General features: G+C 46.3%; 1 protein-coding gene across 11 annotated transcripts in view; it reads right to left on the bottom strand.

Moving 5' to 3' along the window:
- SHANK2 (SH3 and multiple ankyrin repeat domains 2) overlaps nucleotides 1-23178 on the bottom strand; it is a 998986-nt gene that overhangs the window by 99186 nt on the left and 876622 nt on the right. For 5 of the 11 annotated variants that reach the window (XM_063944111.1, XM_063944110.1, XM_063944114.1 and 2 more), the window contains 2 exons: nucleotides 10599-10734; nucleotides 6617-6697 (listed from right to left, as the gene is read on the bottom strand). In XM_063944111.1, the coding sequence (XP_063800181.1) occupies nucleotides 6617-6697; nucleotides 10599-10734 (217 nt within the window). Of the gene's footprint in view, nucleotides 1-4502; nucleotides 4524-6328; nucleotides 6341-6616; nucleotides 6698-10598; nucleotides 10735-23178 lie in introns of all 11 variants that reach the window. The other 6 variants (XM_063944115.1, XM_063944116.1, XM_063944117.1 and 3 more) reach the window with 3 other exon arrangements.

Raw genomic sequence — 23178 nt, 5'->3', positions numbered from 1 at the left:
GCGCAGATGAGGCATTATTTTTGACCTGGGCTGCTAAGCAAAATGGTGGAACAGAGGTCCACAGGGGTGTGGTCGATTTTTTTTTTTTTTGACGATCAGAATGTTGACGTATTCAAGATCAGACACAGACTTTCAGCCTAACACATTCTCAGTGTGGACAAAGTGACTGTATACCGTCCACACCACCCAATAGGAGGAACTGGGTGACGCCTTCTTGAACCTACTGTGTTTTATGCAGAATTGCAAATACTAGATGTCCGTTTGTGGAGTGAGTGTGTTGCAGATGTGGCCAGGATGCATATAGGGTCACTCCTTGCTGGATGATCAGAGACCATCTATTTGTATAGGTCATGAGCAGACCTTTCAATCTATACTCATAATGGGACATATTTGGCACCTGCTGGGTACATAAGGTGCACTTATACCCACAAATGAGCTAAGCCAAACACTGCAGTTTCCTGTAATCATAGGCGTGGATTTAATGCCATAGGAGATGGGACTTTGATGTGGAGTTTACACTGGTGCACAGAGGATCTCTTCTGAATGTATCCTCCTCGGCTAACTTGTAGCAGCGTCTCCCGGGGACTGAACATAGGCATGCACCATCTAACATCCCGGCACTAATCAGGGGGTTTGTAATCCGTAACCACAAAGGCCTCTAAATGAGGTACAAGGAGTTTACACATTCAATTTGGCTTTTAAAAAGGATATATCAATGAAACAAGTCTGAATTAGAACCCAATATTCAATAGCAAAGCTCAAGCTTTCCTATAGTAAATAATACTAGCTTGGTATTAGAACCTGGGCTCTTATCACTCTAAAAACTTGAGGAGTTGTGTATTCATCTCTCCCAACTCTCTAGGTTTGTATGTCCCAGCAATCAATCTTTTAATAAAAGTTCCTGTTCGCGCTCCTGTTCTGCCTACAAGATATTTCCCCGGGTCTCCTTCTCCGATTGCCGTGGAGGTACCCAGAGGTCAGACATGGGGTGGAAGGGGCTGTACACAATATTTTTTGAACTAAGCTCTCTCTGTCATTGGGTAGTGATGTTGCAGACCAGCCACTCAGTTTTCAAATTCTCTCCTGTGTTTTTTTGGGGGTCTTTAATTATTTCTTGTTTGTGCCTGTGTTGCCCATGTTGTCAATCAAGGGACTTTCCCTGGTTATGTAAAACCCTCAGTCTCACACAACCCTTACCTATGTTACAGGTTAATACAATGGTAAAACATTTCCTTGTCATTATCTGGATCCTAAGCTTGGCTAGGTTTCTTGACCTCACTCGATACCTGCCTGTCCTGACCGTGGGCTTTTCTCAGCTTTACTAATGCGTGCTCCTGACCTTTGCCAAGTTTTTTTAAGTTATTCTTTTATTCTCCTTTCTTTTCTTTTTTTTCTTTCGACCTTTTGTCATCCTGAAGCCAGCAGCTATAGGACCCCCTTGGCAGTGTCATCTGGGGGAAACCAGGATTTCTGTTAGACCTTGTGCTCCCAATGAGCTAATGCCAATTAGCAGAGGCACACAGATATTACCAAACCATACACATTTTAGCACCTATCCTTTCATACAGAAAGATGTAACATACTCAGGTCCACTTCACATTAAAGGCAATGTTGTCCTCCTAATCAATGGCACATAAGTAAAAATGACACGGTTGCTTTTGTGAAGTACAGAAATGCATTACTGCAATGAACACTGCCCGTCACCGCACAAAAAAAAGCTCTAAATAGGAAAAATACAAAAACTATATAACAGAATTTAAAGTAGCCGCAAAGAATTGGCTTATAAAACTATAAGAGTTTATTAATAATAATCCACAAAATATATAAAGAAAAACTCCATGAAAGCCACATAAAAAAATACACACAAATGCAATTCTCTAAAATGGGCCACAAAATATCTCCATAGATAATAATAAACATACACAACCTTTAATATTACATAATAGACAATGAGTAATACCAAATGAGTTCAGGCACTCTTATGTGTCGTTATGTGGCTGGAACTCTGGGTTCCAAAGAGTACACAGGGAGTGAGAGAGCTGCCGTGTTCCTATCGGGTGACCACTTCCTTTCTACAGTACCGTCCTGTGTTTACTCCTCTAATGAAAGTCCTGCATTAGGCCCTCGTGATCTCAGTGCGTTTTCTCCTCGCCCTCTGCTAGTAATTATACAAAGTGTTTTTTTATCTCAGAAAATAGACTTTATCATAGCATAACAATATACCGTCTTATTGTTTATTCGGCACTGTTCCTTGTGAGGCTATTTATTTGTAAATGTGACTAGATACGGGGTACTGCACTTTCTCTTATAAGCACCAATGTGTGGCCTTATCTGTAATATTCGCCAAGGCAATGCTGTGACGTTGGATAGCCAGCAACACTGGTCTGATAACAACCGGAGTCGGACAAACAACTAGAAATACACAATATCCAGAAACATGTGTTTTGCCCATTGTGTGATCCTCTGATCGTCACCAAAACCTGGGTATGACTAAAATGACGCCTGACTTCCCCATGTAACACTCCTATACAATCCTTTGACATTCCCGAGTAACACTCCTATACAATCTTTTGACATTCCCGAGTAACACTCCTGTACAATCCTCAGACTTCCCCGAACCTATACAATCCTCCGTCTTCCCCGAATAGCACTCCTATACAATCCTCCGACTTCCCCGAATAGCACTCCTATACAATCCTCCGACTTCCCCGAATAGCACTCCTATACAATCCTCCGACTTCCCCGAATAGCACTCCTATACAATCCTCCGACTTCCCCGAATAGCACTCCTATACAATCCTCCGACTTTCCCGAGCAGAACTCGCATACAATCCTCCGACTTCTCCGCATAGCACTCGCATACACTCCTCCGACTTTCCCGAGTGGCACTCATATACACTCCTCAAACTTTCCCGAGTAGCACTCATATACACTCCTCTGACTTTCCCGAGTAGCACTCATATACACTCCTCCGACTTCCCCGAATAGCACTCCTATACACTCCTCCGACTTTCCCGAGCAGAACTCGCATACACTCCTCCGACTTTCCCAAGCAGAACTCGCATACACTCCTCCGACTTTCCCGAGTAGCACTCGCATACACTCCTCCGACTTTCCAGAGTAGCACTCACATACACTCCTCTGACTTTCCAGAGTAGAACTCTTATACAACAATCCCCTAACTTTCCTTTTCGGGACAGAAAAGTCACCAGCCTGCAATACAGTTGTACTGTAAACCTATGGTGTACAGTACATCCATCTACAGAGTAAGCGTATGATTCCCTAGAGTATAGTAGTGCTAACTCATTCCTAAGACACAGGGATCGATCACCTTGACCAAGCAGAGCTAAAATCTGTAAGAGATTTGTATCCATACTTTCCAAGGGAACAATGTCATCTCCAGCAAGGCTATCCATTAATGTGACGTATCGATAGATTAGAGTTATGTGACAATGGCTTTGTTGCGGTGGCGGGTACCGTAACTCAGTGCAGAGGGAACAGCTGTAGATAAGATGAAGTTACTTTGTTTAATGACCCCGATAACATCTATATAAAATATCATCATCTCTATTCTTGTGTTTCCCACATTCTGCCTCCTCTGCTTACTAGCACTCATTCTCGTTATGAAGTATAATTACAAAACAGGAGGAGGAAGGAACACGTTGGCTTTCTGACCGTGCTAACGCTTGCCATGTTCTTCTGTGTATATGCTGCAGAGCCAGTAACAATGAAAAAAAAGACGTAGGAACAGCAGCTTGCAGCCCGACGGGGCCAGGCAACGTAGGAAATAGGTGCCGTGTCCCAGGTGGCAGTGCCCAGCAAGACTCTGGGTGTGGGGGTGTCAGGTTTGGCATAACCCAATTTGAAGTCAGGTATGTGGGGTGGACGGATGAGGAACGTTTGTTAAAAGTCCAGCGGGAAGTTGTTTCCTCTTCTTCAGCCAGTCCCCGGTCAGTCCCCCCCCTACCCTCTCTCTAGCATGCATATTAGGGCATGTATCTAGTCTTGTTTTTTTGGGAGCCCTCTTAATGCTTTGTGCCTAATTATACTGTTATAGAGGCAACAGGCTGGCAGTCTTACTTTTTCCACAACACAGTGACAAATGTTTAAGGCGCCCCAGTCTGACAGTTTTCCAAGGACAGTTGTCTTTTTCCACCTAAACACTTAAACACACAATCCCGATGAACCTAAATTAACAAGACAAGTTCAGTTAGGTTACAATGACTGGTTCACCTTATGTGAGACCTATGAGGTAGGATGGTTTGGATTGAATTGGATTTCCCAGTTTTTCATCTACAAATGATGTGATGCCTTAAATATGTTGGCAAAAACATATGAAAGTAATTAGCGCAAAGTAGTAGAGAGGACAAGATACAAAAGAGATGAGACTGTAACAAAGATCCAGCATATTAGCCAATGCGCATTTACAAGTACAATAAATTGGCTGCTCCTAAGGGACACTGTTATTTTGTGGGATGGACAGAAGTAACATTTTCCCTTACCCTTCTTTCTCCGTACAGACGCTTGAAAGTAGAAAGAAAGAATATATATAAATATGGAAATTGAAGCCAGCACATACAAATGACAAAATAAAATGGCGCGAGTTTTTACGGGTCCCTTAAAACGTACATAAAAAATGACCAGTTTCAGGTGATTTCACAAAATAATTTAACCTTTACAGGTTTAAGAACTTCATTGATATCTTACTAAACAGTGGACTGTAATTTTGATTATGAATACACTAAATTTCAGCGCAACAAAGAACTTGTAACGCACAGACCAACATTAGATCTGCAACTGCAGTCAGCTATTGTTAAGTGGGATGCGTAATTTCTAGATGCAAGCCTACCCACCAGAAAAAAAAGTGTTGGATCCATATTCTATTAGTCCAGACCCACAGGTTGTGCACCTCTTAGTTGTTATTAAAAAATCGCCCACATTTGCTGCTTGCAGAGTTACAATCTAAAAGTAAACAGGATTTTGATACTTGGGGTTAAGTGACACAGGGGGTGATGTACTAAGCAGTGAAAAGAGTGGAGAAGTGAGCCTGTGGAGAAGTTGCCCATGGCAACCAATCAGCTGCTCTGTATAATTTTGAAGCATGCAAATTATAAATGTTATTTCAATGCTGTTTGGTTGCCATGTGCAACTTCTCCACTCTTTTCACTGCTTAGTACATCTCCCCCACAGTTTGCATACTGGTCCACTCAGACGGAAATAAGAGCGTTCTCCGTGGGGCTGTATGACCCCAGACCAGCTTTGCTATAGGAGCAGAGGGTTGTGGTAGTATAGTAAAGCAGAACTGCGTAGAGGGGTGGTAATCTGTTAGATCACCCCAGGGAAGGCTATAAACCTGCCTGTAGAGGTGCGTTCAGGGACTACATGATGAAGCCTATGGAGGAACCAGTCTGTAATCTCTTCCTCTACACTGATCTCTACCCATCAGTCACGGTACAACTGGAACTATATCCCCTTAATGTCATTTTTACCCTGATCTTCATCTCGTAATTACTTTTCAAAAACTTTAATAGTTTTATTGTAATATATCAGCATTTTATTGGGAGAAAAACCTCTAATCCAGAGGTTCCCAAACACGGTCCTCAAGGCACCCCAACGGTCCAGGTTTTAAATGTATCCATGCTTGGCCACAGGTGACTTAATTAGCACCTAAGGTAATTTGATTTAACCAGCTGTGCTGAACCATGGATATACCTAAATCCTGGACTGTTGGGGTGCCTTGAGGACCGCGTTTGGAAACCTCTGCTCTAATCTTAGCAAGCAAATACCCATTGTATTACCTGTGATCAGTCTAACGTAAGATTCCAAGGGGTATACTTGCTAAAGTGGAGATGTTGCCAATAGCAACCAGTCAGATTTTAGCTATTATCGTCTAGAAGATGCTATATTAATGATAAGTAGAATCCGGTTGCTACAGGCAACATCTCCACTTCTAAAAACTCACTTTAGTAAACGTACCCCCAAGCGTCTACACTTAGGTTACACTTTGTCATGAATAATTAGGTTCTATTACTATTATTCTATTAGAAGGAATTAAGATAAAGAGGGAGAGGTACTAAGTAGTGATAAAGTGGAGAAGTTGCCCATGGTAACCAATCAGCATTGACTTAACATTTATAAATTGCATACTATATAAGCAAACAGAGCAGCTGATTGGTTACCAAGGGCAATTTTCCACTGGCCCACTTCTACACTTTTTTCACTGCTTAGTACATGTCCCCCAAAATCTGGCTATATGTTGTATTGTGTATAGTTTGGCCACATTTCTGTGTGTAGTATCGCCATTCGCCAGCGATTCTTGATCTCTTACCTTTATCCACTGCTGAGAGGGCCCAGGAATTTAAGATGAGAGAAAAATTAGACCACCGAGAAACTAGGAAAGTTTAGAACGGATAAACAAAGCACAAAACGGGCACCTTCTACATCACGTTCCCCGCAGCCGGCAAACGCACTTCACAAACACGAGGCACAGAGAGTACCAGAAACTCATGCATAGGCGTGCATCATTCCCAAGCCAGTCGTTAAGATGCTGGTACTCGTCAAGGCAAGACCCCCCCCCTTCCCGGCACTGGGCATGCTCATACAGTGACACCCTTACCAAATTCTTCCAGTTCGGAGGTCATAGATTTGGACCGCAAGGACAGTGCAGTGGTGGGAGCCCGCTTTGGTGGTGGAGGGGCTTTGCATTAGAAAGAAGGATATGCAAATGCATTAACAAATTACATTTATTAAGAAGAAATAAATCACAAGGCAGAAAATACATGTTAATTGTGGTTGAAGCATTTGTCCATAATATTTCCAGGAACAAATGTACATATTTGCGACCTGTAAACCCAAGTGGCACATTAAGCCACACCCCATCAACAAGCCACACCTCTTTTACACCGAATGTTCCATTGTGTTACCAATCACAGTCACTGAGCACAATGTAGCACCACTAAAATCCACATCCCCTGTTCAGCTAAATTGTGTTTATATAGGGATAATCTCATCCACACCAGGTATCCTAACTTCTGTGAATACCACATTAGTTGAGTTCTCTCATATTTATTACTAAATGCTGAGGAAGAAAAGTACAACAACTTGAATATTATGCAGATAACGGTTCATCTCTGGGCCTACTCAACCCTATGCTATCTATAGGCCCCAACATTGCTTTTTTCTATGTGACAAGAGCTGTCTTTTATTCCATTATACATTTATGAATAACCCATTGTAGCTTCAGAGGTCACATAGAAAACTCAGAGTACCTACTCAAATAAATGGATGTTCTTTGAACCATATATATTGTAACCACTATCCCCTAAGCTGTTGTATACATAAGCAGGACGGTCCCATCACCTTACCCCCCCCCCCCCCACCCAACCCTCTCCGCCCCCCCCCCCCCCCCCCCCCCTTTCTTTTTTCAACACTTTACATTATAAAGTATGCATTGAAAATGATTGTAAAGAAACAGGGTGGAATGGTTCTAAATAACCCAGCAAAAATGTATGAAAATGTTTATAACCTATGAAACTTACTGTTATGAGGTTTGGACTTGATACCCTATATGCCTTTTTCGCCCTCTAACAAGGGCTTGTTGTCAATGTAATACTTGGAAAACCCAATAAATATATTTTCAAAAAAAAAAAACCCATTGTAGCTGCCTATACACACTGGAGACCTCGTCATGACAGTACCATATATCCTCTCACTAAGAACCTGGTTTATTGCTGTGGCCTAAGGCTGGTATTTAGTGACCTGGCAGGCCGCATTCCCTCCAACATGGACTGAGTCAGGCCATTTAAGGGGCAAGTTTGGAATACTATCACTTTAGTCCTGATATAAGATGGTTCTGTTATTGTCACTTTAAAAATGCTGGATTATGGTAGTTCTTCTCTCTATTTACTTTGACAGGGCCCCTGGTAAGGCATGCTTCCACTGTGCCAATTTAGGCAGGACAGTCCCGACTTGAGTGGACTGTCCGGATGTCCCTAATTCGAGGACAGTTGGGAGATATGTCACTATTGCCCTTATTTATCAATGAGTGATAAATTTCACTGGCAGTGATAAATTGCACCAGCCAATCCGCTCCTAACTGTCATTTTTCAAACACAGCCTGTGACATGGAAGATAGGAGCTGATTGGCTGGTGCAATTTATCACTCACAGTGAAATGTATCACTCATTGATAAATAAGGGCATACAGTAAGTGATCTATTCTTGAAGCAGTGAAAGGAGCAGATAAATGAGCCAGTGGAGAAGTTGCCCATGGCAACCAATCAGCTGCTCTGTATAATTTTATATTATGCAAATTATAAATGTTACATCAATGCTTATTGGTTTGCATGGACAACTTCTCCACTGGCTCACTCCTCCACACTTTTCACTGCTTCATGAATAGACCTTCTGACGGTGCGTCCTAGCGACGTGGCAATACAATGTAACGATATATTGCACTGCTGTACACACTGCAAAGTCTGCTGTATGACTGCGCAATGCATCGTTACATGGTGCATGTAACAACACCGCATTAGCTGTGGAATCGTCTCATTGGATGTGCAGTATATCCAATGGGATGAAGCGACCAAACAATTAATCAAACAAACAACGCATTGGGTGGACTTGGGAGTATACCATATACGATCACAGATTACACCACCGTCCGGTATATCGTATAGTGTGTACCCAGCTATAGGGACTGCACAGCTCTTCCAGTGCATGTGGTCCTGTTCCCAGTGCGATATGACCACACCCGTTTAGTGAGCCTGTGTTCCCTTCTTGTGCTCACCGTACCAAATCTTACATCCCACATATTGGGGGAGGTAGGGTTAAGCCTGTGCCTCTTCCAGCACTTGGTTATATCCTTCAGCAGTGCATACAAATAGGTGGCATGAGGTGTATTCATTGTGAAGGCTCCGTACAGACTCTCATGTCTCGTTAATAACAAGTTCTGTCAGTCAGAACGGAGATGTGGAAACAAGGTGGCTGAGAGCTGCAGGAGCTGAACATTCTCTGTGCTGATCGGCGAGCCTCTCTGCGGTACAGTCCAGATGCTTGTGCATTGGATAAGAATGCCATTACGCATGCTGTGGTCATGAAGTGATTTCCCTGGTGGACACTGGGCACATTAGCTGTGTCATATCTCTATTGCTCCCGCTAGATTACTTGCTTTATTCCTTTCTGGCACGGGAAACATACTGCGTGTTTCTGCTGGTTGCCATAGTGAATTGTACAGAAAATAGCTTAGGGAACGAACTTGAAAAACAAAATAATACAGATGTAGTTTGTGGGGGGGAGATGCAGCAAGGATCGCAGTTAATTGAGGTGCACCTGTTGCTTAGATGCATCCGAAGCAGCCATTTTGTGTCACTGTGATGTCAGCAGCGCCTTATAAATGCACAGGCTGAATGCTTATGTATTTTACCTCAGCCCACCAGCCAGGTATTCAAGCACTAGATGTCAATTGTGAAGCGCAACGGAATATGCTGTGCTATATAAGAAACTGTTAATAAATAATAAATAGATGCCGCAGCCAGCCACAATACACACTAGGCAGATATAGTACTGTAATTCAGTCATACTCCTTTCAGACCGCTATAGGGGGAGCCGTACACAGGTGCTTCCTGCCTGAGCCCATTTCACACCTCTGTCCCCAGCCCAGCATATTGCCGGGTTGGTGACGTCAGTGGTGGCGTGATCTCCAAGCGCCGACTGTCCATACGGTGTGAACAGGAAACGGGTTGCATCTGCCTGGTTGTACTGATAGACTGACCCTTACGTACTGAACTCCAAAAACCGTCGCTTTTCGGAGTTTGGACCCACTGGTTAACGCCATCGTCAGATGCATTAACCATTTTATGCCTATGGAGGCATTCTCCCAGAAGAAGGATCTTACAATCCCTCTCCCGCAGCCTCAGGAACCTGTAGCCCCTGCGGCATGTGAATCAGCCGACGCATGCGTAGGTAGCACTCCCGGATCATAAACCTGGAAATCCTTTCATTGCAAAGGATGACGCTTAACGGGACAGCTGTCCTTTGCGATTTTATTCAAGTATAGCGGCGTTACTAAATGCCACTATGCTTGTGATAAGTGGTGGGATGAATGATGCATGCCGCCCGTGGACTGATAATAATCGCACGCAACACTAATTTATAAAATGTTATTTACAGCTAATACAAAGCGCACGCTTTATTCCCTGGAAATTTCTCAACTCGTAATTTTGAGGATACTCCATACAAAACTGAACACGTAATACTATACTATTATACATTTTCTCAACTAGGCTAAAAAAACAGCGAAAGAATCTGAATTATAAGCGCCCATTTCCTGATCCCGGGTTTTCATAAAGGTAACACAATGTGCTCGTAATAAAGGCAAAAAGATTAGTGAAGGAAGGATTTGCATATTCTAATTGAAAATTATGCTAATAATGGAGAGACCGATATCAAGGGAAAAAAGAAACACTTTATTAATTGGGAAAGACATGATAAATAGTCGGAATCTGAGAATAATATATGAACTCAAAGATGAACAATATATAAAGATGGCAAAACCGTGGCATATACAGTCATAAGTGGCGGAGAGGAACAGGACTGTACCTTTCTTCCTGGCCGTGTCATCTGGGTCCAGACTCCTGGTCACTGTCACAACCTTGAGAACAAGATGGTTGCCCCCTTGCCTGATCATGTTAACCACTTGTCTGTGGCCAACTTTCACCACGTTCTCATTGTTGACCTGTAAAGAAGCAGATTGATATTATACATGTAGCACAAGAACAGGATTTGTACATAAACCCTCTGTGGACTACAACATAACACACCACCTGATCTCTAAAGGATTATAGTATAGATAGGCGTTTCTAAGACTCCAAACAGAGGATAACTCAATGAATAGAGTGTCCAACTGCAATGCCGTAGCCAACGAGTTAGAATCCTGGGCACATCAGCATCCCGAAATGTAAAAGGACAGTGCGTCTGAACAACAAAGAGCTGTCAAGTCCATGAATGCTGTATAGGTATTAGTGACAGTGAGAGGGAGGGGGGGGGGGGGGGGTAGGAGACAGGGGCAGTCAGGAGATGCTGGGCTTCAAAAAGTGGGGGGAAGCTACAAGTGAAAGTAATTAAAACCGACAATTGACAAGTGCTACCAACAGCGCCCCCTACCCTGGAGCGCTATGTGCAGAGCATACTCCGCACACACCTAGTTATGGCCCTGGTAGTAAGTAAAGCACTGTCAGAATGGTGCAGACAATGCTGCATGACTGAAAAGCACAGAAAAAAACAATAAATATAGTAAAAGTTATAAGAGGGTGCACACAAGCCAATATTTCTCTAACGTCCTTGAGGATGCTGGGACTCCGTAAGGACCATGGGGAATAGACGGGCTCCGCAGGAGATAGGGCACTTTAAGAAAGCTTTGGACTCTGGGTGTGCACTGGCTCCTCCCTCTATGCCCCTCCTCCAGACCTCAGTTTTACACTGTGCCCAGAGCAGGATGGGTGCACTGCAGAGAGCTCTCCTGAGTTCTCTGCCTAAAAGCATTTTTGTTTGGATTTTTTCTCTACTTTTTCTACTTTTTCACAGGGAGCACTGCTGGCAACAGGCTCCCTGCATCGAGGGACTGAGGAGAGAGGAGCAGACCTTCTTGTCTAAGATAGGCTCTGCTTCCTCGGCTACTGGACACCATTAGCTCCAGAGGGGGTGAACGCAGGTTCTTACTGGGCGTCCACCCCCGAAGCCGCGCCGCCGTTCTCCTCACAGAGCTAGAAGAACAGAAGACAGAAGTCGTCAGGCGGCAGAAGCCTTCAGCTTCACGGAGGTAACGCACAGCACTGCAGCTGTGCGTCATTGCTCCCATACACCTCACACACTCCGGTCACTGTCACCCTGGGCAGCAATATAAACACCTCTTATGGCAAAAGACAATATACATGTACAGGTGGGCACTGTACATTATTATTATTATTATTATTATCCTTTATTTATATGGCGCCACAAGGGTTCCGCAGCGCCCAATTACAAAGTACATGAATAATCAAACAGGAAAACAGCAACTTACAGTTGATGACAGTATAGGACAAGTACAGGGTAAATAAACATAGTTACATCAGCAGATGACACTGGAATAAGTATTAGGTGGCAGAAGACTGCTGGAGTTGATGCAGTTGAAGATTATTAAAGTAAGAAAGGATAATCACATGAGGGAAGAGGGCCCTGCTCGTGAGAGCTTACATTCTAAAGGGGAGGGGTAGACAGACAGGGGTGACACAGATGGGGTACACGGAGAGTGTAGAACAGAGGGTTAGGATGAGATTTGGCTGGGTTTGGTGATGAAGTGGGTCTTGAGAGCCCGTTTGAAGTTTTGTAGAGAGGTGGAGAGTCTGAGGGGGAGAGGTAGGGAATTCCAGAGAAGTGGTGCAGCACGTGTATATAAAAGAGCCCCAGCCATATTTTTGTAAGTTTGAGCGGGACAGAAGCCCGCCGCCGAGGGGGCGGGGCTTCTCCCTCAGCACTCACCAGCGCCATTTTCTCTCCACAGCACCACTGAGAGGAAGCTCCCCGAACTCTCCCCTGCTTACACACGGTGAAGGGGTGTTTAAAAGAGAGGGGGGCACATAATTGGCGGATAACATATTATACAGCGCTGCTGGGGAAAAACATTTTGTGTTGGTCTCCAGGATCATTGCGCTGGGGTGTGTGATGGCATACTCTCTCTCTGTCTCTCCAAAGGGCCTTGACAGGGATACTGTCTTCAGGAAAGGGGTTCCCTGTGTGTGTGAAGTGTGTCGGTACGCGTGTGTCGACATGTTTGACGAGGAAGGCTCGCTTAATGTGGAGGGGGAGTGCTTGAATGTCATAACGCCGACACCGGAATGGGTGGATATGCTGAATGTCTTGAATGCAAATGTTAATCTATTGCATAAAAGGTTAGACAAGGCAGAAGCTAGGAATCAGTCAGGTAACCAGTCCATGCCTGTCCCTGTGGCGCCAGGCCCTTCGGGGTCTCAGAAGCGCACCATATCCCAGATCGATGACACAGATACCGACACAGATACTGACTCTAGTGTCGACTATGAAGATGCAAAATTACAGCCGAAGGTGGCAAAAGGTATTCGGTACATGATTATTGCCATTAAAGAGGTTTTGCATATTACTGAAGAACCCCCGGTCCCTGACACGAGGGTACACATGTATAAAGGGAAAAAGCCTGAAGTCACCTTTCCATCCTCATTTGAACTAAGTGAATTGTGCGAAAAGGCTTGGGAATCTCCAGATAGGAGACCACAAGTTCCCAAAAGGATTCTTATGGCGTATCCTTTTCCACAAACTGATAGGATACGCTTGGAATCTTCGCCTAAAGTAGACAAGGCGCTGACACGCTTGTCCAAAAAGGTGGCACTGCCTTCTCAGGATACGGCTTCCCTCAAGGAACCTGCTGACCGCAGGCAGGAAATTACCTTGAAGCACATTTACACTCATTCAGGTACTATTGCTAGACCGGCTATGGCATCGGCCTGGGTTTGTAGTGCGGTTGTGGCATGGGCAGATTCCTTATCTACGGAGATTGACACCTTAGATAGGGATGCTATTCAAATGACCATAGAGCATATCAGAGATGCTGCCTTGTATATGAGAGATGCTCAGAGAGACATTTGTTTATTAAGCTCCAGAATAAATGCTATGTCTATTTCTGCTAGGCGGCTCTTGTGGACCCGACAGTGGACGGGAGATGGCAATTCAAAGCGGCATATGGAGTCCTTGCCTTACAAAGGGGAGGAGTTGTTTGGAGACGGCCTCTCGGACCTTGTCCCTACGGCTACGGCTGGTAAGTCGAATTTCTTACCTTATGTCCCCCCGCAGCATACAAAAAAGCACCTCATTATCAAATGCAGTCCTTTCGTTCCAATAAAAACAAAAAGGTACGGGGATCGTCCTTTGTTGCCAGAGGGAAAGGTAGGGGAAAGAAGCTGCACACAGCTAGTTCCCAAGAGCAAAAGTCCTCCCCTGCCTCTGCATAGTCCATCGCATGACGCTGGGGCTTCCCGGGGGGAGGCAGATCTAGTGGGGGCTCGTCTTCGGTTTTTCAGCCACGTCTGGGTTCACTCGCAGGTGGATCCCTGGGCATTAGAGATTGTTTCTCAGGGATACAGGCTGGAATTCGTAGACTTGCCTCCTCGACGGTTTTTCAAATCGGCTCTGCCGGCTTCCCCGTCAGAGAGGGAGCTAGTGTTGGCGGCAATCCAAAAATTGTATATTCAACAGGTGATTGTCACAGTTCCTCATCTCCAGCAAGGAGAGGGATATTACTCGACCCTGTTTGTGGTTCCGAAACCGGACGGTTCGGTCAGACCCATTTTAAACCTAAAATCTCTGAACCTGTACTTTAAGAGGTTCAAGTTCTAGATGGAATCACTCAGGGCGGTCATCGCCAGCCTGGAGGGGGGGGGTTGGATGGTGTCCCTGGACATAAAGGATGCATACCTTCATGTTCCGATATTCCCCCCTCATCAGGCGTTCCTGAGATTTTCAGTGCAGGACTGTCACTACCAATTTCAGACGTTGCCGTTTGGGCTTTCCACGGCCCGAGGATTTTCACCAAGGTAATGGCGGAAATGATGGTGCTCCTGCGCAGGCAGGGGGTCACAATTATCCCATACTTGGACGATCTCCTCATAAAGGCGAGATCTCGGGAGAAGTTGCTGGACAGTGTATCTCTGTCCATGAAGACGTTGCAGATACACGGCTGGATTCTCAATATACCGAAGTCCCAGCTAGTCCCTACAACGCGTCTGACCTTTTTGGGCCTGATTCTAGACACAGACCAGGAAAAGGTTTTTCTTCCGATCGAAAAGGTTCAGGAGCTCATAGCCATGGTCAGGAACCTCTTAAAACCAAAAAAGGTTTCAGCGCATCATTGCACGCGGGTCCTGGGGAAGATGGTGGCTTCATACGAGGCCATCCCTTTCGGCAGGTTCCATGCGAGGACCTTTCAATGGGACCTCTTGGATAAGTGGTCCGGGTCCCATTTACGAATGCATCAAAGGATCACCCTGTCTCCCAGGACCAGGGTATCTCTCCTGTGGTGGCTGAACAGTGCTCACCTGCTAGAGGGTCGCAGGTTCGGCATTCAGGACTGGGTCCTGGTGACCACCGACGCAAGCCTCCGAGGCTGGGGAGCAGTAACACTGGGAAGAAATTTCCAAGGTCTCTGGTCAAACCTAGAGACTTGTCTCCACATCAACGTCCTGGAGTTGAGGGCCATATACAACACCCTGTGTCAAGCGGAGGAATTGCTTTGGAGAAAACCGGTTCTGATTCAGGCGGACAACGTCACGGCAGTGGCTCATATAAACCGGCAAGGCGGAAAAAGGAGCAGAGTGGCCATGGCAGAAGCGACCAGGATTCTACGCTGGGCGGATGGCCATGTAAGCGCACTATCAGCAGTGTTCATCCTGGGGGTGGACAACTGGGAGGAGGACTTCCTCAGCAGGCACGACCTGCATCCGGGAGAGTGGGGACTTCATCAAGAAGAGTTCACACAGATCACGGATCGATGGGGACTGCCTCAAATCGACATGATGGCATCCCGTCTCAACAAAAAGCTAAAGCGGTATTGCGCCAGGTCAAGGGACCCTCAGGCGGTAGCGGTAGACGCTCTGGGGACACCTTGGGTGTTCAGATCGGTCTATGTGTTTCCTCCTCTTCCTCTCATACCCAAAGTGTTGAGAAAAATAAGAATGAGCAGGGTCAGAACAATCCTCATTGTTCCAGATTGGCCACGGAGGACTTGGTATCCGGAGCTGCAAGAGTTGCTCACAGAAGATCCGTGGCCTCTTCCTCTAAGGCAGGACCTGCTGCGGCAGGGGCCCTGTCTGTTCCAAGACTTACCGCGTCTGCGTTTGACGGCATGGCGGTTGAACGCCGGATCCTAGCGGAAAAAGGAATTCCGGAGGAAGTCATTCCTACCCTGATCAAGGCTAGGAAAGACGTGACGTTAAAACATTATCACCGTATATGGCGGAAATATGTTTCTTGGTGTGAGGCCAGAGCTGCTCCTACGGAGGAGTTCCATTTGGGCCGTCTGCTTCACTTCCTTCAAACAGGAGTGACTTTGGGCCTAAAATTAGGGTCCATAAAGGTCCAAATTTCGGCCTTATCCATTTTCTTTCAAAGAGAATTAGCCTCTCTTCCTGAAGTACAGACTTTTGTGAAGGGGGTGCTGCATATTCAGCCTCCCTTTGTGCCTCCGGTGGCGCCTTGGGATCTTAACGTGGTGTTACGTTTCCTCAAGTCACCTTGGTTTGAACCACTCAAAACTGTGGAGTTGAAATACCTCAAGTGGAAAGTGGTCATGTTGTTGGCATTAGCTTCGGCTAGACGTGTTTCAGAATTGGCGGCTTTATCACATAAAAGCCCATACTTGGTTTTTCACGTGGATAGGGCAGAGTTGAGGGCTCGTCCTCAATTTCTGCCAAAGGTGGTCTCATCTTTTCATATGAACCAGCCTATTGTCGTGCCTGTGGCTACACGGGACTTGGAGGATTCAGAGTCCCTGGATGTGGTCAGGGCTTTGAAGATTTATGTGACCAGAACGACTAGAATCAGGAAGACTGAAGCTCTGTTTGTTCTGTATGCGGCCAACAAGGTTGGCGCTCCTGCTTCAAAGCAGACTATTGCTTGCTGGATCTGTAACACGATTCAGCAGGCGCATTCTACGGCAGGATTGCCGTTACCGAAATCGGTTAAAGCCCACTCCACTAGGAAAGTGGGCTCTTCTTGGGCGGCTGCCCGAGGGGTCTCGGCATTACAGTTGTGCCGAGCAGCTACTTGGTCGGGGTCTAACACCTTTGCAAAGTTCTATAAGTTTGATACCCTGGCTGAGGAGGACCTCCCGTTTGCTCAATCGGTGCTGCAGAGTCATCCGCACTCTCCCGCCCGTTTGGGAGCTTTGGTATAATCCCCATGGTCCTTACGGAGTCCCAGCATCCTCAAGGACGTTAGAGAAAATAAGATTTTACTTACCGGTAAATCTATTTCTCGTAGTCCGTAGAGGATGCTGGGCGCCCGTCCCAAGTGCGGACTTCTTCTGCAAGACTTGTATATAGTTATTGCTTACATAAGGGTTATGTTATAGTTTATCGGTTGAACCGTGGCTATGTTGTTGTTCATACTGTTAACTGGGTAGTTTATCACAAGTTATACGGTGTGATTGGTGTGGCTGGTATGGATCTCGCCCTTAGATTTACAAAAATCCTTTCTCGTACTGTCCATCTCCTCTGGGCACAGTTTCCCTAACTGAGGTCTGGAGGAGGGGCATAGAGGGAGGAGCCAATGCACACCCAGAGTCCAAAGCTTTCTTAAAGTGCCCTATCTCCTGCGGAGCCCGTCTATTCCCCATGGTCCTTACAAAGTCCCAGCATCCTCTACGGACTACAAGAAATAGATTTACCGGTAAGTAAAATCTTATTATCTCACTTGAAGGAGGACAAACACAACCACATGACTTTGCATCATCGGCAGATTATTACTATATGACACTTAGGGGTATATTCAATTGGCGTCGGATCCATTCCGACATACATTTGTCGGAATGGATCCGACAACCCCTATTCTATCCCATCTCAATTCGACTTTTCAAGTCGAATTGAGATGAGGGACACAGAGGAGGAGGGGGGTCCGCGGGGAGACCAGCGGGGACAGACGCCGGCAGACGGAGGAGATCAGCGCTACAGTAGCGCTGCAGGAGGATGTCACAAAGCCGCCCGACCTCACGGCAGTGTCCACCCGGCTCCAGCAAGCGTGACCTCACTTGCTGGAGCCGGGTGGAAGCTGCCGTGAGCGGCGCAGCTGTGTGACATCCTGCTGCAGCGCTGATCTCCCCTGTATGCTCGCGGCTCCCCCCCCCCCCCCCCCCCCTACCCCTCCTCTGGGTCCCACATCTCAGTCTGACATTTTTTTATGTCGGACTGAGATGGTCGAAAAGGGGGCCAAAAAACACAAGCACGTGGATCGGCAGCTATTCTGCCGATCCACGTGCTTTTCGACAAGTCGAATTTCTCAACTTGTCAAAAATATTGAATAGGTTGGAACCCCTTCCGACCTAAAAAAAAGTCGAAAACTGCCGTCTTTTCGACAGACGGCAGCTTTCGACGTCAATTGAATATACCCCTTAGCAATAGAGGATGATATATAGAAACCACTTGAACACTGTAGAACATTTTGTCTTTTTAAATGCGGTGAATAATATAACCTCTAGGGCTTGCAGAGTGCCCCCAATACACTGCAGGCCCAAGCCGACCCCATGCCAGGCCGGTACGTTATTACTGCTTAATGTGGAACACTCTTGAAGCACGTGTTCCATAGCAGGTAATGGATGCAGAAAATGGAAAAATCTGCTTCACATTAAGTAGCTTTCTGCTTCAAATGTTAAATAACATAATTTACCATAATGATGCCAACAGATGGCCCACTGCAAAAGCAATGCATCACTTATTATAGCCAGGAACTCGTGTGTCTGATAAATATTCTGTGGATTTCTTGTAGAATGGTAATATATACAAAGATACGAGCAAATCTTCTATTGCCTCTATCACTGGCATTAAAAATCACATTAATAGGCCTCATGCGACTATCTCTTACAGGTAATTACTTTACATTATTCGCCCAGTCAAGCAGTAGTTCACAACCCTTGAAATGTAAATGGCTTTCTAGACCTATGTATTAACTAGAGGAGAAGAGCATGCAACAACCGCAAGCTCCGCGGCAAATGCTTCTATCGGTGACACATGTTGATTATAATGACGCGGCACAAGATCGCAGCGTTAATAAGGCGACAGAACCGGCAAGGTTACTTTGACTATCTTTATAACCTACAGCAGTGGCAATTTTTATCTATGGGCTGAAGCGCCCCCTTCCCCCACCCAGGTAAAATCCGCCACCCAGCTAACGAATACTGAAGTCAGATGCAGTCCGTGAGACTGCACTGGCTTCACTGTAACTGGCAGTGACTTCCTATTGGAAGTCCTACCTGCCAGTCACAGACACTACAGGCAGTCCCACTAGGAGGTGTTTCCTCCCTCCGGGACTGCCAGACCGGGCTGCAATAGGCAGAGAGCTAGCTTCCTGTAGGAAGCCAGTTTCCTGCCTCGTCAGCCCTAGCCGGCTTCTTTGGGCTGCAGCCGATGCAGTCCACAGAAGCCGTGGTTTTGCGCATGTGCAGGTCCCGGCATCTGTGAACAGTACACAGCACAGATGCCGGGACCCAGACGGAGGCGGGGACAAGGAGGGGGAGACTCGGCAGCATCACCAGTGGCAGCCCTCCTCCTCAAACAAGGTAGGAGCCGCCGCTGACCTACACTCGTGTTTAAATAAGAAAGCCTTATATACTGGAAGTCATTTGTGTGTCTGAGACAACACTACCCCCTATATCTGTGTGCTAAGGTTATGCACATGGGTCCTGAAGTGGTTTCTCTGTGCAAAAATGGACGTTGCCTGTTCGAACATAGGCGAAGAAAACTGGGCAGATGGGAATGTGGGTATTTTTGTCCTATTTTTATTACCACGGAAATGTTTGGAAATCTTCAACATGGCAGGTTTGCGGCCATATATACAAGTCACCTCAGTCAATAGGTCCCAAATATGGTACTTAAAGCACACCAACAGTCCAGGTTTTAAGGCTAGCCATGTTTAGGCACAGGTGACTTAATTAGTTCTTCAGTCAGTTTGATTATACCATCTATACACAAGCAGGGATATCCCTAAAACCTGGACCGGTGTGATGCCTTGAGGACCATGTCTGGGAACCACTGACCTAGGTGATGGGAGGATGACTGAGGCAGTATTGCACAAAAAAAACAATTACACTTCAGTCTACACCTACAATTGATGACTTTGATACTTTAAATATGCAAACCCGGAATTATCTGGGGAGATTGGAGACATTTCCTTCATATGAAAGTGGTTGCCAAACTTGTCCATGGGTTAAAAGAAGGAAAATTTGTTGTACATGGTCCAAGGTGGTTTACTTAATGAGTAGTGTATACCCAAAAAGCTCTCGACTGGACCCTGAATATCAACTAAGGACTGGGGAAGTCCATTCTTGGAAGATGTGGCATGCAATGATGGGGTGGTATTCAGTTTGCCGGCTGTTGGGATCCCGGTGCACAGTATACCGGCGCCGGAATCGCAACACCCGGCATACCGACAACTTTTCTCCCTCCTGGGGGTCCACGCCCCCCCTGGAGGGAGAATAAATAGCGCAGCACCGTGTCCGCAAGGGGCTCATTTGCGCTCGCCCAGCTGTCGGTATGCCGGCAGTCGGGATCCCCGCGTCGGTATGCTGGAAGTAGCGGCAATACTTTGTTTTGCCATTTCCCAACGTTTTAAAAGCTGAATACCATTGATAGATGGGCCCCATACTCTGATCATGTCACAATCCACCAATTCAACTACCTACAGTATTTCTGCAGTAATGTCACAGCAGCGTCGCCAAGTAAAATTCCAACCTTCCGTCCTGTAGGATGGCTACTAAAAGTATTTGCTCCGTTTGTCGCATTTCACATTTTACACCATAGAATCAAAGTAGGTTTATTCAGGATTTTTTTATTTTTTTTATTTTTCCTTTAGATCAATACAGAAATATTCTGTGATGCAAAAAAATAATAATATTTCTCTAACGTCCTAAGTGGATGCTGGGGACTCCGTCAGGACCATGGGGAATAGCGGCTCCGCAGGAGACAGGGCACAAAAATAAAGCTTTAGGATTAGGTGGTGTGTACTGGCTCCTCCCCCTATGACCCTCCTCCAAGCCTCAGTTAGGTTTTTGTGCCCGTCCGAGCAGGGTGCAATCTAGGTGGCTCTCTTAAAGAGCTGCTTAGAAAAAGTTTTTTAAGGTTTTTTATTTTCAGTGAGTCCTGCTGGCAACAGGCTCACTGCATCGAGGGACTTAGGGGAGAGAATTTCAACTCACCTGCGTGCAGGATGGATTGGATTCTTAGGCTACTGGACACCATTAGCTCCAGAGGGAGTCGGAACACAGGTCTCACCCTGGGGTTCGTCCCGGAGCCGCGCCGCCGACCCCCCTTACAGATGCTGAAGATTGAAGGTCCGGAAACAGGCGGCAGAAGGCTCTTCAGTCTTCATGAAGGTAGCGCACAGCACTGCAGCTGTGCGCCATTGTTGTCACACACTTCACACCAAGCGGTCACGGAGGGTGCAGGGCGCTGCTGGGGGCGCCCTGGGCAGCAATATTTTAATACCTTAAGGCAAAAGAATACATCACATATAGCCATTAAGGCTATATGTATGTATTTAACCCATGCCAGTTATCTAAATCTACGGGAGGAAAGCCCGCCGAAATAGGGGGCGGGGCTTATTCTCCTCAGCACACAGCGCCATTTTCCTGCTCAGCTCCGCTGTGAGGAAGGCTCCCAGGACTCTCCCCTGCACTGCACTACAGAAACAGGGTAAAACAGAGAGGGGGGGCATTTTTTGGCGATATATTGGATATATTTAAGCTGCTATAAGGAACAACACTTATATAAGGTTGTTCCCATATATATTATGGCGCTTGGGTGTGTGCTGGCAAACTCTCCCTCTGTCTCCCCAAAGGGCTAGTGGGGTCCTGTCTTCGATAAGAGCATTCCCTGTGTGTCTGCTGTGTGTCGGTACGTGTGTGTCGACATGTATGAGGACGATGTTGGCGTGGAGGCAGAGCAATTGCCGATAATGGTGATGTCACCCCCCAGGGAGTCGACACCGGAATGGATGGCTTTGTTTATGGAATTACGTGATAATGTCAGCACATTACAAAAATCAGTTGACGACATGAGACGGCCGGCAAACCAGTTAGTACCTGCCCAGGCGTCTCAGACACCGTCAGGGGCTGTAAAGCGCCCTTTACCTCAGTCGGTCGACACAGACCCAGACACAGACACTGAATCTAGTGTCGACGGTGATGAAACAAACGTATTTTCAAGTAGGGCCACACGTTATATGATCACGGCAATGAAGGAGGCTTTGCATATCTCTGATACTGCAAGTACCACAAAAAGGGGTATTATGTGGGGGGTGAAAAAACTACCTGTAGTTTTTCCTGAATCAGAGGAATTAAATGATGTATGTGATGAAGCGTGGGTTAACCCAGATAGAAAAATGCTAATTTCAAAAAAGTTATTAGCATTATACCCTTTCCCGCCAGAGGTTAGGGCGCGCTGGGAAACACCCCCTAGGGTGGATAAGGCGCTCACACGCTTATCAAAACAAGTGGCGTTACCGTCTCCTGATACGGCCGCCCTCAAGGATCCAGCGGATAGGAGACTGGAAACTACCCTAAAAAGTATATACACACATACTGGTGTTATACTGCGACCGGCCATCGCCTCAGCCTGGATGTGCAGTGCTGGGGTCGTCTGGTTGGATTCCCTGACTGAAAATATTGATACCCTGGATAGGGACAGTATTTTATTGACTATAGAGCAATTAAAGGATGCTTTCCTTTATATGCGAGATGCGCAGAGAGATATTTGCACTCTGGCATCGAGAGTAAATGCGATGTCCATATCTGCCAGAAGGAGTTTATGGACGCGACAGTGGTCAGGTGATGCGGATTCCAAACGACATATGGAAGTATTGCCGTATAAAGGGGAGGAATTATTTGGCGTCGGTCTATCGGATCTGGTGGCCACGGCAACTGCCGGAAAATCCACTTTTTTACCTCAGACCCCCTCCCAACAGAAAAAGACACCGTCTTTTCAGCCGCAGTCCTTTCGTTCCTATAGGAACAAGCGGACAAAAGGACAGTCATATCTGCCTCGGGGCAGAGGAAGGGGTAAGAGAGGGCAGCAAGCAGCCCCTGCCCAGGAACAGAAGCCCTCCCAGGGTTCTGCAAAGCCCTCAGCATGACGCTGGGGCCTTACAAGCGGACTCAGGAACGGTGGGGGGTCGACTCAAGAATTTCAGCGCACAGTGGGCTTGCTCACAGGTGGACCCCTGGATTCTGCAGGTAGTATCTCAGGGTTACAGGTTGGAATTCGAGAAGTCTCCCCCTCGCCGGTTCCTAAAGTCTGCTTTGCCAACGTCTCCCTCAGACAGGGCGACGGTATTGGAAGCCATTCACAAGCTGTTTTCTCAGCAGGTGATAGTCAAGGTACCCCTCCTACAACAGGGAAAGGGGTATTAC

This window comes from Pseudophryne corroboree, chromosome 11 (genome assembly GCF_028390025.1).
Source record: "Pseudophryne corroboree isolate aPseCor3 chromosome 11, aPseCor3.hap2, whole genome shotgun sequence".
Taxonomy (NCBI): domain Eukaryota; kingdom Metazoa; phylum Chordata; class Amphibia; order Anura; family Myobatrachidae; genus Pseudophryne; species Pseudophryne corroboree.
The sequence above is the reverse complement of the archived record's forward strand: the minus strand, read 5'-3'. Positions and strand labels throughout refer to the sequence as shown.